The sequence below is a fragment of the Arvicanthis niloticus genome, chromosome 9, assembly GCF_011762505.2.
Source record: "Arvicanthis niloticus isolate mArvNil1 chromosome 9, mArvNil1.pat.X, whole genome shotgun sequence".
Taxonomy (NCBI): domain Eukaryota; kingdom Metazoa; phylum Chordata; class Mammalia; order Rodentia; family Muridae; genus Arvicanthis; species Arvicanthis niloticus.
The window spans coordinates 6661777-6678742 of NC_047666.1; the positions used below are offsets into that span (position 1 = coordinate 6661777).

The following is a 16966-nucleotide window of genomic DNA, read 5'->3' on the forward strand; positions in this document are numbered from 1 at the left end:
TAGTCAAAAAGACAGTACCTAGTTTTCTAAGATTTTAGTGTGTCTTTCTGTCTTTGATCTTGTGACAATACAGATCCCAAAGTTCAGAAGAGGACAGTGACTACTTAGAACTGGAATTAAAATTCCAGCCCCTGATTTTGTTAATTTTAAACAAGATATTTTAGCTTAAATTAGTTTGCACACACACTTTACTTGGCTTGTAGTTGTAGTTGCTATTACTAAAATTTAGTGATGGATGTCTAATTGTGAAGAAGTATATTTTCATACACATGAACTAAAGTGGTCCAGGTTAATTTGACTGGAGTGTTAAGGGATTAAATATGCTTCTAGCCAGTGAGTACTAAGGGAGACAATTTTGTCTTGTTTAAAGAGTCAGTATTGCAAGCTAGCCTGAAATTTTCTCCAGCTTGGGTTTTATGAGAGGGTTATAGAATTACCATGTCTGGCAGCTTCTTATCCCCCATATTTTCCCTGAGTTCCATGAATTCTGGTAGTTTCAACTTCATTTTATATACCTTTGAAGTGTATTCCTTATGTATTCATGAAGGGTTTACTTAGATGCTAATATCTAACACGAAATTACACAACTTTGTTGTGTGGGAGACCTGGGCAGTTCGTTGACCTTTGGGGGTGGAATGATGAATCCATGTTCTCAGCAGTTAGATTGTATGTGCCTTCAAAAGAAAGTGATACTTGATCACTATACTAAAAATAAATCTGGATTAATTTTTTTATTAGTGATAAGTCTAGCCTTCATGTATCTCAAAGAATCTAGATTTTTTTTTATTAATAGTGATAGGTCTAGCTTCCATGCATCTCATTTTAAAAATAAGGTGGAGATGGTTTGCACTGAAGTAGAGGAAATGGCTTTGTAAACTTGAGCATCTTAGCTCCTCCTAGTTAAAGGAAATTGTAGATACTTTATTTTTTCAGCTTTATTAATCTCTTAGGGTTTATTGTGCTTTTAAAGTAGTCATTTCTCTAAGAATGGCAGAAAATACAAACGTGGCAATTTTCTGATCGTTTACAAAAATTGAAAAAATATATGTAGACCACGACTACTTGAGTTCTCAACCAGTAAGAAGCATACATGAGCCTCTAGTTCATGTGTGCACTGCACTAGACTTTATAGTGTTTTTAAACTGATGAAAATATTCTTAATTTCAGGGGTTTTGAAAAGTCAATGAGAATTACTGTACAATGGTCTTTACCCCTTTTCTGAAAATGTACCCACTAACTATACAGTATAATGAAGACAGAAAAATAGTTTTTGCTAACTATTTCAATATCTTATGGCACAAAATTAAGACATCTTAGTTTGTCTTAAATAATTTATGCTACTCTTCAAGGTATATTAAGTTGGATAGAATTGAGGTGAAAGTTTATTCTCAGTTTAAAGGGCATGTGCTAGGCTTGATGGTCTTGAGATTGAATTTAAGGTTATAAGCTGGAGTCTTCGTACATAGCATGCCCCTATCTTAAAGCCAGATCTCCACACCTTTTAAGATTTATCAGTGTAATGTTTAGGTCTTTTGTGAATTTAGCACAGTTGTGTGGGAAGGGAGCATAATTGAGGAATTGTTTACATTAGATTGGCCTGTGGTCATGCCTGGTGATATTTTTTTGGTTAATGATTGATGTGAAAAGGGCCCAACTTAAAGGGGGAGATGCCACTCCTGTATCTCTGGGTTACATTGTTTTTTCTTCTAAAAAGCAAGGTGAACAAACCAGAGGACAGTGTTGATTCATAGTCTTGCTTCAATTCCTACCTCCAAGTTACTTTTCTTCCTTACGTGATTAGAATGTATAAATTTTGCTCTCAAGTCTGCATTTGGTGAGGGTTTTATCACAGCCAGAGAAAGCAAACTACAGTACAAGTTGGTACCAGGTGTGGAATATTTCCTGTTGCTTTGAGGGAGGTGAAAATCCTCATAGCTTAATGGGTTGGCTGTGTTTGTGGGAGACAGAGAGCAAGACAGTAAGCAGTGTTCCTCTATGGTTTCTGCTTCAGTCCCTGCCCTGGCTTCCTTTGGTGATGGTCTGTGATTGGGGTATGTAAACCAAATAAACCCTTTGTACCCCACATTGGTTTTGGTCATGATGTTTTTTATCATACCAATAAAAAGTAAACATGGGGAAGTTGGTACCAATATATCTTTAACTTGCTTAGACAGGTCCAAACATGATCACTGTACTTGAGTGCACTAGGCAGACACATTGGGTTACATAACCTGACCCCTAGATTTAATACGTTTTCAGCAAGTATAAAGCTTGTTTATATTTTATGTATGTGTATGGGTGTTTTGGATGTGATGCACTGCTTGCATGCCATGACCATGGAGGCCAGAATTGGGTATCAGGTATCGAATTCTAGTTAATCAACATGCCATCTTGTGTTGGGAGAGCTGTTGCAAGAGCAATTGCTCTAAACCATTCAGGTATGAAAATGTGGAAAGCTAAGTCTAGCTCTAGGGTGTACAAGGCCATGGGGTTTTATCCTTACCATTACTGAAGAGAATCACAGAAACCAGTGGCACAATACAGCTTAGGTTTTTGCTTTAGAAGTAAAAATAATGCAGTCAGATTCCTTGAACTCTGAGGTATTTTCATAGTCAATATTTGTCTTCACCATTCTTACTGTTGGGAGATGACGTGTTCTTAGGATATTAAGCTGTTTGTCTGTGTTGATGAGAATTGAGTTGGTGGTTAGAGTTTTATTGACTATCGTCCAGCTGCCCTACTAATTAATGCCAGTTTTTCTAATACTGGTTACCATGCTCTGTGTTATTTTTCTAATTACAGTTGGCCACACTTAGTGGATCTTTTGTACTTTGTGTCATTGAAGTGCAGACTTAGTTAACCTATTTTCTCTGTTTTATAGTTTATTAGTTTGTTATAAGCTATATATTTCAACTTGATTCTTTCCATTATTCAAATTGGAAATGCCACCTTGTCTGCTTCTGGGGAATCCAACCCAAGTTCTTATATGTGGTAGGCTATGTGCTTGTATGTGCTGTATCACTGAAGGAAGGTTTTTTTCTAAACTCTTAAATGAAGATGTTTTGTAGTAGCTCTACCTTCTCAAGTAAAACATTTCATAAGAAGCACAAAGTAAACATGAGTCCTGTAGGCTAGATTGGAAAAATAAACCTTTGAAGGGCTACATCATTGATATCAGAATAGTAGACAACTTTAAGGTGACTCAGAAAAATAGATCCCAGTGAGAAAGGAATGGAACACGGGCATTTCTTTTCCTCTTTGTTCTAGTTGTGGTTGTAGCTAAAAAGTGATGGTGGTTTTAGTAGAATTCTAAGGGGAGAATGTGTGAGAGATAACACTCCACTTGCCTGCAGAGAGAACTAAAGAACCTGGCTTCTGGAAAAGGGACATTTTTAGAGTAATTTGAATATTCACCAGAACCTGAAGTCTGGACAAAGCTCAGTGAAGTGTTTGCCTAACAATGCTCTGAATTCTATCTTCATACAAGTAAAAAGTCGGAGATTCCCATGAATTCCTTTGATGTGGTATACTGGTGTTTGTTTCAGAGAATTGTGGAATTTTATTAATTAAAAAGTAGATGCTAAGTTGTTGGTGGGGTGTATTTTAGAGTTAAAATACCAAGGAATGAAAGACTTGAAACTTTATTTGGAGTTTTATCTGGGGATCAAGGGAAGACATTTTGCAAGAAATCACAAAAATGACTTGGAATGGTCAGGAAACATTACCCAGCCCTCTGACATTCATTGAGGGATATATCAGGCAAAGTGATGCATTCTTAATGTACATTAAAAGTACAGCCGCCCCCCATGTGTGAGTTTGTCAGTAGTTCTTATGAAAGCTTGTGCTGGAGTAGAGGGTGGGAAGCCCCTTACCAAGTTGCTTGTAGTCTAATACTAAGGGACAAGAGAATCTTAAGAGGGAAAGTATGGAAGATGCTTTCAGCCTTAACATGGGTCTTTTAATGAGTTGAGAAACCTTAAGAGGAAAAATATCAGTCACCTAGGGCTTTAAGGGAAGAGAAAATCAAGCAAGAAAACAGCAGCAGTTCACTGCATTGTTAGTAAATTGGCCTGAGAGCAGGTAGCCTTATCATGGTAGTGGACTAAGGAGGTTTATGTACGAACTGACCTAATAGCTTTAATTTCTAGAGGTGCATAGGAAGTTTGGTAAACAATAAGCAGTCTGCAGGACTGGGTTACATGGACAGATGGGTAATTTGTTAGGTTAGAAAAGAACGGATTTGCAATAAATACTTGGTTGAATGAAAATGCCAAAAACAGAAAAATAGTGTTACTGAAGAGATGGGGTGGAGATAGGGTTCATACTTAAGAAAAAACTGTCTTGGACCTTTCAAGGGACGCTGGGCTTTGCCATAAGTATGATAGAAGTCAGGCCATAGTTATGAAGAAACCACAAAGTCTTGGGTTCTTATAGATTGCTGTTTTAGACCAGAGAGAGATAACTGGTGTTGAAGGCAGCACATGGTATAACAAGTTACATGGAGTTAAGAACACAGAGGCAATTCTTTGTTAAGCTGATGGTGATTGACAGACGTTAAGGGTGAAACACGTGGTGTGTGTGTGTGTGTGTGTGTGTGAGAGAGAGAGAGAGAGAGAGAGAGAGAGAGAGAGAGAGAGAGAGAGAGAGAGAGAGAGAGAGAGAGAGATGAACATGACTGTCTTGGCCCTTCTATATTGTTCATCAGTGTTGCTGTCTTACCTCCTTATCCCTTAAGTCCCTATGGTGAAGCTAACTTAATCCAGAGACAGCTGGCTTGTCTGAATTGTCCTGAGGCTATAGACAGGCTTGATACTACCAAAGATGGTGACCACTGGAGTAGGAACAGGGCAAATAGATAGTGTGCTGCTGCCTTTGTAATTCTACTATGGGATACATTGACTTTCTAGGTATCAAGCCTCATTACTCATGAAGGAGTCGTAGCCCATCTTTAACCTATCTAGAGTCAGCCTCTCACCACACAAGGTGAGTGGGCGGAGAGAACTTGATGCAAAAATGGAAAGAGAAATATGTTGCTGCTCCAGGTCTAAAGAATCAGTTGGATCAGCCTCATGTGGGGAGAGGTCGTCTATGTTGGATGGTAAATAGCCTTCATGGCTAGGAAGGTAGTTCACTGGGGTGACTGTCAAGGGCGTGGTCAAGTTGTCCAGTTTTGAGTCAGGGTCCCTGCTTCCTAGCACCTTGTATAGATTCACTAGTTGTCTTGTCTCAGCTGTGAGAGTTCCTGTAGCTTGTGGATTGGTGGCAATATATATTTCGTCTTCCTTGGAGGGAGAGTAACCTTGAAACCCTTGTCCTCTTTTGAAGCAATAGGGTTGTCTGATGACTGGGATCATTTGGTAGAGGACCTCATTGATGATCAGAGGCTCAGGCTCTTCAGGACTGGGCCAGGCCATCAGGAGATTGTCCGTGGGTAGCTGGACCTTTTCCTGTGAGAAGAGTAGATGTGTAGGTTACTTTGACAGCCAGCTATTTCTCCAGGTTCCCCAAACCCCACAACCTGCCCTGCTTCAGCCTCAGGTGAGAAACTGGGCCTTTAAATTTTGGAGAGGCCAGAGCCAGATTTCAATCCCACTCCCAACCCCTGCTCCCATCACTACTGTTCTCCAGCCAAGGACAGACTGACTGCTCAGCTTAGCCTTCAGTCCACTTGCTTTTTCTTCTAGTAGCGAAGGCATGGAGGTGGAAAGAAAAAGCTTAGGGCAGTCTGGAGTGGGATGGAGTATTTTCCAGGTTGGGGGTGGTAGAGGGAAATGGTTGTATTAAGCCTTCAGGTTTGTTGCCCTTTTGTTGAGAATCAATCAAACTTGGGTTTGTGCAGGATAATTTAGGTGTTTTACCAATGAATCACACCCCTAACCCTGTTAGTACTAGAAAAGAAAAAAAAAATAGGATTTAGAAATGGGAAAGACTACTCGTGAAGGGCTTTTATTAAAGACAGCATCATTGCTATGTAGCCCTGGCTAGGATTAAAAATGTGATTAAAGGCTTAATCTTCATTGCACTATGAGGGTCCTTTGGGGGCATGCTAAGGGATTTGGGCTTTGATGGAATTACATGGTTTCAGGTAAGGAAATGTTCTTGGCAGATTGGGCATTTATGAAAGACGTCTTGAATAGCTTTTCTGTAATAGATTTCATCTTTTCCCCTTTGGCTAGTTTGGATAATTCATTACTTAGTTTTTCTGATAACTTTCTCAGGATCCCTTTGGTTACCCCCTCTATGATATCATTTCCTTTTAAGTTTACTGCCAGTTGCCAAAGTCTTTGGCACTTGGAACATTTCTTCTAGGCTTTAGTTGAGTTCTTACATCGTAACACTCTTCCTGTGCTTGGGCTTCCATGTCATTAACACTTAATGCTTACATAAAGATTTCAACTCCAGTTTACTCCTGCATCTATCTACTGTTTTACCTCAGCATGGCTTCTTAGTGTCAACTTCACTGTGCTTAGCTCCTATTTCTTACTGTACTCAGAGCAGCACAGACACACCACTCGTGAGGATATGAAGACATAACTGGGTGAATTCTGCAGACAAGTCCCAGCTTTGATATTCTTTGGTTGGGAAAAATTTGATCAACCTCTCTGCCTCTTTTTTTTTTTTTTTTTTTTTCTTTTTCATTAAATGACAAGTTGTAAAAGAGAGTCTTGGTATTATTAGCCTCTAATATGGCTAGATTTGTTTTGGGCATGACATGTCAAGAAATGGATGATGACACTACTGTCCACAAAAGGTTTCCATCCTTATTTTTTAAAAATGTCGGCTCTCCTGTGATCATTCTCAAGTTGGTCCTGGAATGTAGGTTTGTCTAGAATAGGCATGGATGACAGCTGTGCTAAAGCAAGACTACTGTGTGGGAAAGTAGGGCAGTAATGGTAGGCTACTCCCCAGCACATTTTTGGGGCTGGCTTCTGGAAAGCCCCAGGGGAAGTTCCTTTAACCCAGGGCTCAGGAACATCTGCAAAGGTAGCTAGCATTTCAGTGATCCTCTTTGTAGTTAGTTATCTATACTGTAGGGCTGCTTCGAAACCTTCAACTATTAGGGTTTTTTTTTTTTTTTCTTATAGAGTTTTTTTTTGTTTCAATATTTATTTATTCCATGTATATGAGTACACTGTCTCAGTCTTCAGACACACCAGAAGGGGGTATCAGATCCCCATTACAGATGGTTGTGAGCCACCATGAGGTTGCTAGGAATTGAACTCAGGACCTCTGGAAGAGCAGTCAATGTTCTTAACCACTGAGCCATCTCTCCAGCCCAGGCTATTCTTATATATTATTTTATGTGTAGAAGTGTTCAGCCTGCATGCATGTCTGTAGTGCATGTATGACGTGCCTGCAGAAGTCAGAAGTCATCAGATTCTAGAGGTGGTCAGGAGCTACATTTTGGAGCTTGTAACAGTCTGCGGCAAGCACATGCTCGAGCTAATCATTGACTCCAGCCCAGAAAAGAAACTGAATTTTTTTCACAATTCACTGATTATTTGTACAAAGTAATAAAAGTGCATAGTTAAGAGGCCAAAAAGTATATGCAATAAAGATGAAAAGGTTTCCTATTTTCAGCTTCTCTCCAGAGGGAGCCACCATAATAATGGACATTTGTATCTGGCTGGCTTATGTAAAGACCATCTCCCTCATACCCAGGATCACTAACTACATTAAGCAATTGTTATAAATTTGGTTTTTTTTTTTTTTTTTTTTTTTTTGTGTGAGACAGGTCTTATGGTAGCCCACACTGGTCCTTCTGCTTTAACCTCCCTAGTACAGAGATTATACACATAAACCTCTTCCCCTACACTTAGACATGCTCCAAATAACCCTTTAAGCACAAAAAAGGTATCTTTCTGCATGTTTTACTTGTACTTATATTGTGGTGAATGTACTTCTGCCATGTGACTTGGCATTTGTTTATATTCCAATTTTGCCTACTCTGCTGTCTCTAAACCTTTGGGCATCTTGGCATTTCATCAAGGCTTGAAGAATCTCTGTTGTCTCTATTTCCCGGTCAGAGTTCATGGTTATAGCGTGAAGGGCAGTGCTTTCACCCAGGAGAGGGCTTCCTCCCACTGCGATTTAGGCTTCTAAGCCTAAAACATTCTAATATCAGGTTCAGTTGGTTCAAATCCTGGTACTTGAATCCACACTGGCAAGGCATCTATTAAGGCTTTGTGGCTTTCTGTTGTGTATTTCCATAGTACATTGTGTCTTTCCATAAACCATTGTGTCATCTCATGATGAGGGCTAGTATATTGATACCTCCCTAGTGAGTCAGTTCAGCTCAGAGTTATGGTCTACTAGGAAAACTGCTCATCTTGTGCTTAAAGGTCTATTGTAAAGTAAAATGTCTTCATATCCTGCTTGGACATGGATTTAGGATCTATCATTAATCACTGACTAGTATTGGGCAAGTTATTTTGTCTCAGTTTCCTCATCTGAAAAATGAGGATAACAGTATGACTTACAGCTGTCTATAATTTGTCAATGCATGAAACTAAAAGTGCCTGCTACATAGGAAGTAGTATGTAAGTTATATGTAAACAATATGTTAATGCACTATAATTATGTACTTAACCAGTACATAATAGGTAGTATATTGTGACTGTATGTCTATCATTGTCACTATTTTTGCTCTTGTTACTTAATGTGAACAAAAATTCCTTACTAGAAGTCTTCAAGTCTGGTTGTTCTTGGAAGGAAAATGAAAACTGAAAAGAAATGGACATGGTGGGTGATGCCATAATCCAAGCATGGGTCTAGGCATTTGGTATCTCTGAGTTTGAGGCCACCCAGAGCTACAGAGCTATTCTACCACTCTACCCCCCCACCCCACCCCCCCAAAAAAAAACTCAACAAAACTCAAAAACCCAACAAAAAGGTGAAAAACATTTGCTTTACATGGTATTCTCTTATTAACTCTTCACTGTAGTATACAATATGATGGTGCTTGATGTTCAGATAACTTGGACAAGTTACCCAACACACACACAATGAGCAACAGGCAGGACCCTCCAGATCAATTGTAAAAGCACTGAACTGGTTGAAATTTGTAAAGCAGAGATGCCTAGAATCAGCTCTAAGCAGAGGCTGCCCACTGGCTTCTAGCTTAAGGAAATAATTCAAGAGAAGACTCCAGCATCAGGATTCTCTTGTCTGCTGAGCCAGCTCCTCCATCAAGCTTTTACATAATGGCTCCCCACAAAACCCAAAACCAATGGTTCTTTTTACTTCTCTGTTCTGTGCTTCAGGATTGGTAAAGTTAACTTCAGTTTTCCTGAGTTTGGATCAGTCAGTTATCTGAGTACTAGTCCAGTTGGCAAAAACTACTTACTTTCTCTTTGAAATAGGTTGGAGTGAGGAAGAGCATAAAAGCTCATGAAAGAATAGAGCCTGGTGGGTTTTATGCTCATGTTCTTCAGAAGTTCTCGTGATGGCTCCTTATCAACTCAGCTCATCCACAGAATCTGATTCCTGGGGGATTTCTTTAGATGTGTTCATCACTAGCAGCATACTGGCTGCCAATGTGATTTGTACCTTACCTCCATAATGGGAAACTTCTTTACCCAAGTGCTATTTGCTGGATCTGGGATGGTTCTGCTATACCATTGAGGTTTGAGAGTAGAAAGGAGAGCAGATGCCCTATAAATAAGAAAAGAGTGACATTTGGTTACATATATATATATATATATATATATATATATATATATATATATATATATATATACACACTCAGTTAACAGTGGTTATACTGTTAATATAACAGTAACATAAAGATAGGTTTTATGTGATGAGAAATCAGGAAGTTTATAAATGCACATTATTTAAACCAATATAAAGTATTGTTCAACTTTGATGAGAAAAGGCCATGTATGATTAAATTGTTAGAGCATGTTTCTCATTCTCAACCTTCCTAATGCTGCGACCCTTTAATATAGTTCTTTATGTTGTAGTGGTCCCAATCCATGAAATTATCTTGTTGCTTCTTCATAACTATAGTTTTGTACTGTTATGAATCATGTAAATATCAGATATACAGGATATCTGATAATGCAACCACTGTGAAAGGGTTATTCAACACCCCCGCCCCCGTTCCCCGCAGGCAGAGGACCAAGATGGATTTGCTATCTGGCAGTGGTGGGCAGTGGTAGTTTGGATGTGATTCTCTTTGACTCCTGAGATGAACTTTATCAAAGTCTCTTTAAAATATTACTTGCTTTTGTCTTCGTATGTGTATGAGTATTTTGCCTGGTGCCCACAGAGGTCAGAAGAGGGCATCAGATCCCCAGGAACTAGAGTAACAGATAGTTATGAGCTGCTCTGTGGGTACTAAGAAATGAACCTGACCTCCCTACAAAGAGCAACTGGTGCTTTCAACTGCTGCGCCACTGTTTCCAGCCCCTTCCAAAGTCTTTAAAAGACCTATGCTACGAGGCTCTTTTGGTAGATCTGCCAGACAAAGTGCACTGGCTGGCCAAATACTGAGCGAGTCGTATTTGGCACCTATTACTTGGCATCTGAAGACAGCTTTGTGTTGAAAAATGAACTGATTATTTTTCTTTTGAAAAATAGAAGTTTTAAAAACCCTAAGTTTAAAAGAAGATTTAAATTATTATTTTGTATTGGTGTTGGTGCATATGTGCTGTCATGCATGTGAAAGCCAACAGCTTGGTAGTGGCTTGTAGAGATGATTGTCAGTCGTCAGCCTTGGTGACAAGTGCCTTTACATACTGAGATCTAGTCAGCCCAATTTTTACAAAATAAATAGAATTAAAGTCACCTATCATTTTGTTCCCAAATATAACCACCAATTAATACTGTGTAGTGTATGTATCTTTGGAGCAGAGTGTTCATTGTCAGTGATTATTTCCTCCTTTTTCTTCAGTTAAGGATCTTGCTTTATTGAAATATCAGTAAAAGCTAAAAGACTACAATGTTAGTCACTCTTTTCTTGCCTCGCCAGGTTCTGTAACTATTGAGATATAACTAAAACTATCATGTCCATCTTCTTCAAGGCTGTTTAAGGGGAAATATTGACACCCCTTTCCTATTTCCCTCAATTGTAAAATCGTGGCAGTAGTCCCACAGCTGTGAGATCACAGAGTGAAAGGTCACACGGAAGCTGTGCGATGATACAGTGCAACACCTGATACAAATCAGGATAGTACAATAGAAAGATTGTTCAGGCCAACCGTGGAGCCACAAAAGCAGCCCCTTACCTAGTTTCTTTGATTGTTTGTTTTGTTTTTTGTTTTTGTTTTTTTCCAGCTGAAAACTACTGCAGCAGCTTACAAGGATTCCAGCAGGCAGAGTGCACACGGCAACTGCATACTGAGAACTTGGTTGGAGGTTCTAACGGGAACACAACTACTCATGTACCCTTGATGGGGAAAGTGATTTTGGGTTTGTGTACAGTGATGAGGGAAGAAGGAGACTTTTTCGTAGGTAGCCAAATAAGCTGAGTCACCCTGATGATTAGTGGGGTGTCACATGATGCAGCTGGATTGCCTGCTTCTCAACTGTGTATGTGACATATTTCTGTGTATGCATTTTATTTTAAAATGTGAATATATTGTCCTGCAAAATTTATTTATTTATTTATTTATTTATTGAGACAGGGTTTCTCTGAGTAGTCCTGGCTGTCCTGGACTCTGTAGACCAGGCTGGCCTCGAACTCAGAAATCCACCTGCCTCTGCCTCCCAAGTGCTGGGATTAAAGTCGTGCTCCACCACTGCCCGGCATGCAAAATTTAAAAAAAAATAATATACTTAATACACTAATTTCAATATTATGGATAAATAGTTATTTTCATATGGTGTTTTGGTGAAACAGTCTAGTCTCACTGACTATAATGGTTAGGTTCTGTGATTTTCCTTATGAACAGTATTTCAGTAGGCATATTTTCCTTCAACTATATGCATTCATCTATGATATATATATTCATATTCCTGTTTGGGATTTTAAGATTAATGTAAACTTTAAAAAATTTGACATACATTCAGCCAAAAAGGTTGAATAGTTTTATTCTACTACTACCTGACCCACAGCAGTGATGCTTTATATATATATATATATATATATATATATATATATATATATATATATATATCTTTTTGCTTTTAAACCATTTTAATTGCATGCAAGTATTAAGGTCAGTTCTAGGTTGAGGAACCAGTAATACAATAGATGCAAGTAGTCAAGGAACAAGCAAGACAATAAACAAAGTCCCGTGATCACTCCCATGATCACTGTTTCTAAGGGCTTATCAAGATGACCAAAATATCTGAGCCAACTTCCCTGTCCTAGCCCAAAGTCATTTTCATGCCTGAAGCCTACTTCTCTGTTCTAACTTAAGATTTAGATTCCTGTCTGAAGTCCATTACCTTATCCTTGGCCAATGTTAGATTCCTGCCAAGCAGCCCCAAAAGCTCTTCACATCTTCCCCCCCTTTTTTATTTCATAAACCAGACTGAGCTTGTCTTAGGTTTGTAATGTTCTGTACAGAATCTTACCCATCCTTGGCTTGCCATCCTGTTTAATAACTGTCTGGGGGTGATGGTTTATAATTTTAGAATACATCTACAGGACTAAAGCATTAACGATGGCTTTTAGTGGGTACTAGTATTTGTTGTGCATGCGTGAGGGTCTGTTTCACTTCCTTGGGAAACACATAAAAGCCAGGTATACCCAGATGTCTGTGCTTGTAAACCCAGTATTTCAGGGAGGAGACAGCAGAAACCTGGGAGCTGGCTGGTCCCTCAGCTTAGCTAAAATGTCAACCTTGGCATCAATGAAAGATCCTGAAAGTGAATAAGGCTGAAAGCATACAGGAAGACACCCAACATCTTCCTCTGCCCTCCACATACCTGTGCATAGCTGCATGCTTCCCTTTATATGCATACACACACATAACACATGGACACATGCATTTGCAGTCCATGTATTAAATTGTGGGGTGCAACCAACTCACCTTTGTCGGAAGTAACGAGTTGAGAAAGTCCCCACCATGATGATAGCGATGCAAATGCTTGATATCACAAATGTTTTCCAGTTGGCTTTTCCTGGAAAGTTAGCAGACCTTGTTACTGAGTTATCTTCAGTGAATTCTTCAAAAGTGCCATCTTTTTTGAGTCCTCTGGACCTTAGTCTTTTTTTTGACTAAAGAGAAGGACCCTATGGGGCTCAATTATATATTCTAAGAGGTATTTCAGCCCTATAAAGGCTCCCCCAGCTCACATGTGTAGAAGGAGTGTATAGTAGTGGACAGAAGCCTCACAGGGATTCCTGCATGAGAGAAAGGATTTCTTCTGCATTTTGAAAAATGAGTTGACATTGTCTTCAAGCAGACAGTAAGGTTGGAGGGCAACTCAAAGGTAGCAGCAAGCATGAAGTGCCTGCAGGAAAGTCACTAGTGAAGTAAGAAAAGTCCAGTGGGAATGTGTGTCAGAGCCCACAGTGCACTGGCTGTCTTTAGTTTCTTACCGTGTGGACAGAATTCCCTTTCATTTCCTTGGGGACTTTCACCAGCAGCTGTCACAGCTGTCATCCATAGGACATATGTCACTCTGGGCTGTAGGCTGCTTATTGAATGTGAATTTTGAGAGTGTCTGTATTGAATTTCTGAAAGGAAGATAAAGGAAAATGTGGTATAAAGAATAATTGAATGAGGGTACTCAACCATTTTTATTCTTAATGCATCATTTAATTTGAGATCTGCTTTAAAAGCATCAAAATTCATCAGCACTTAGTACTTCAAGAGGCATTGTCAGTTATGAGGTCTTGTTAGTACAGCATACAGTTTTTCTGCGATAGAAATGTTCTGAAAGAATTGTTATTCTTACCTGTGAAACTATTTAGTTGCAGCAATTCTTTTGTTTCCTATGACTATTTTTTATATTTATCAAGTCATTTGATAATTACTGAGGAAATAAAATTATTTTTAAGATGATAGAATTTTTTTAGTCTTTTTTATTATTATCAAATCATAACTTTTACTTTTTAACACAGGGGTGGGTTATAAACACAAAAATGCAGGATGTAGGGAAGGGGATGACACAGGAGCATAGGTGTTCAGGGAGAGTACAGATATCTTTCAGAAGAGGGTATCAGCTGAGTAAAGGTTCAGGGGTCAGGTCACTATGACTCTGCCTATGCTTCACTTGTCCTTATCTAAGTTGGTACTATCCCCCAAGGCTGCCTATTTACAAGGTCTATGACTACTCAGGCTAGTAGATTTCCACAAAAGCTGCCTGTTTACAATAGCTTATAGCCCTCTGTTTCAGTGTTTTTCCACAGAGACTCAAGACTTTGTGTTAGCAGGCATGTATGTCAGGCCTATTGCTGATTTTAGGCTTATGGCTGATTTTAGGCCTTCAGTGTATAAGCAGGGCTGCCCCTGACATCTCCTCCCTTCTCCAAGTATAGAAGGGCTGTGGCGATTCTAATCTTGCCAAGGCAGGGATAGAAGCCTGACCTCCAGTAATTAAAGGGGACCTTGTAATGGCTCGGGTCCTCCTGTCATTGTCCAGTGAGGCATGAGGGCCGTACCCATCCTGATGACTTTTTCCTGGAGAGGGGATATTCTTGACATCAACCCCTATGCAGTCAGGCTTGTCCTTCAGGGAACCCAGAAACATTTTTAACTTTTATTTATATTCCCTTGCAGTGCTTAGCCTCACAGCCTAAGCAAGAATTCAGATCGCCAGTCAGAGGGGGTTCTGGGTGACCCTGCTCTGCTTGGTCTAGGGGTGGAGGTCCCCTCTTTTCGGTTGGGTGGAGATGGGATTTGGGAACACCCTGGATAGAGTAACAACCTCATCTTGAGTCTCATGGTCCTCCATAGCTAACTTATGATAATGTATCTGAATAGATTTTGCTATCAGATTATCTGTTGTTTCACAAAGTTAGCCAGCCTATTTAAGGCCCAGGGACCAAAAGAAATAAGCAAAAATAACCCAATTAATGGTCCCAAGATGGAAGGAAGTAGGGTTGACAATCATGGAGAGGTTGAAAACTAATTCTTGTACCAGCTCTCATCTTTCTCTTTCTGTCTTTTCTCAAGACCTTCTCTGGCCTTTTTCATGCTCTCTTTAATCATCCCTGTTTTGTCTATGTAAAAGCAACATTCTTAAGGGCTGTACACAGTCTAGAGCTGTACACAGTCTTTTCTATTGTAAAAGAGGAAATCAAGTCCAATCAAGTCCTTTGCAATTTTTGGAGATCACATCAGACAGCAAAATGAGAGATTTCTTCAGATTAGTGATGTCAATCTCTAGCTGTTTGAGATGATAGAATTTTTAACATCTAAGTTTACACATTAATGAAACATTTAAAGTTTTATTTCATTTAACTTTATGTGTATGGGTATTTTGCCTTCATGTATGTCTGTGTACCAAGTGTATGCCTGGTGCCCTCAGAGAACAGAGATGGGCACCAGATCCCTGAAATTTGAGATACATACGGTCATGAACTGCAATGTGGTTGCTGGGAATTGAACCTATATCCTTTGAAAGAGCAACCCATGCACTTAATTGCAGCAGCATCTCTCTAGCCCCTACTCAAGGTTTTTAGATTATACTTTTGTTGTGCTTTTGTTGTGTTTTTTGTTTGTTTGTTTGTTAGGTTCTGGTCTTGAACTTATAGTGCATAGCTTCAATTTGACATAAAATCATGAAAAACCAGAGCTATGGTACAGAGTTGAAGCTTCTTTGGCTCCCAGATTGCAGTTCCTTATGCTTTCAACACTCCTATAGTTTCTCTACAAGGTACAGTGTGTGGAGCAATGTTCTGATGCTGCTTTTCCCTTTAAGACATGAGTGAGTCCTGGTAGACTTTAGGAAACAGTCTTCTGGAGTGCTCTGGGGTATCTTTCAGGGTGACCTTCAACAGCTGGGGGGAAATGCTAAGTATGGTGGTAAAACCTGTAATCTCAGCATGTGAGAGGCAAAGGAGAGAGGGCTGTAAAATTAAGACAGAGGGGCTATAGTCTGTAGCTGTGTCTAAAGTGCTTGCCTCCTAAGTATAGTCTCCTGGGTTTCATTCCCAGTATCAACAAGGCCAGAACTTGAACAGTAGTAGCTACTGGCTCACTCAGTCAGCCTGTGCCTATGCTGAGCGCAGTGGTGAAATTGGAAGTTAGCACTGTATCTGACTTCATAAGCAGACTCATGAACAGACACAGATGTTTGTTGGCTGCATCAACTCAAGAGAACCATGTAACAGAAAAAATAACCTTTACCCACTTTGCTATTTCCACTTACAAAGGTAGTGAGAAGGGGCCTTGGAACATTTCCTGTTCCCCACTGAAAAGGGATGAGGCCTGAGCAGTTTGTCTCTTAGGGACTATCAGAATAGCTCTATATTTTACCACCTGTTAAGAAAAACACCTTGTGGAAAATCCCAGGGTCTGGTATGACCTGAAATTGCTTATATAGATTTAAGCAATATAAATGTGTAAGCACTCACGTGCATGTATGTGTGTTCCCTATTTTTAAAGCAGGGAATTTTTTTTTTTAAATGAATTTTAGGAAGAGCTTCTGTTCATTTTGCAGGCACCAGGGTATCAGCTGTCCAACTATGTGAGGTGCCCTGAGCTGGGGAAGAGAGATGAAACACTGGGACAGAAAGAAAGGGATTTCTATGATTTGCTGGGCTGGTACTGTTCATTCGTGCATGCATGTTTGAAGAACGAAAATAGCAGCTGTTGTGGGGAGCTGAGGATAGTAGAGTCAGCAGTTTTGTTAGCAAAATAGGCTGTGTTGTGTAATGAGAGAAGTCCAGCAGGAAAGACAGGTCCTGCTGCCTCTGGGCTGTGATCCCCAGGAGAGATAAAGGGGCTCCTTCAAGCCTCTCGGCAGATGAAATTTTAAACTCGGGTGGTTCAGTGATAAAGGAATGAATTTAGAGGATGAGATCATTGTCATCCATCTGAAAGATGGGGCTTTGAAGGTCAAG

At 39.6% G+C, this 16966-nt stretch overlaps 1 protein-coding gene across 8 annotated transcripts in view; it reads right to left on the reverse strand.

The window, feature by feature from the left end:
• Positions 1 to 3625: 3625 nt before the first annotated feature.
• The window catches only part of Il12rb2 (interleukin 12 receptor subunit beta 2), an 82208-nt gene continuing 68867 nt past the window's right edge, over positions 3626 to 16966 (reverse strand). For 7 of the 8 annotated variants that reach the window (XM_076939888.1, XM_076939886.1, XM_076939885.1 and 4 more), the window contains 4 exons: positions 13496 to 13633; positions 12984 to 13074; positions 9555 to 9654; positions 3626 to 5447 (listed from right to left, as the gene is read on the reverse strand). In XM_076939888.1, coding sequence (XP_076796003.1) covers positions 4911 to 5447; positions 9555 to 9654; positions 12984 to 13074; positions 13496 to 13633 — 866 coding nt within the window. In that variant the 3' untranslated portion in view covers positions 3626 to 4910. Of the gene's footprint in view, positions 5448 to 9328; positions 9655 to 12983; positions 13075 to 13495; positions 13634 to 16966 lie in introns of those variants that run through there. The other variant, XM_076939890.1, reaches the window with a different exon arrangement.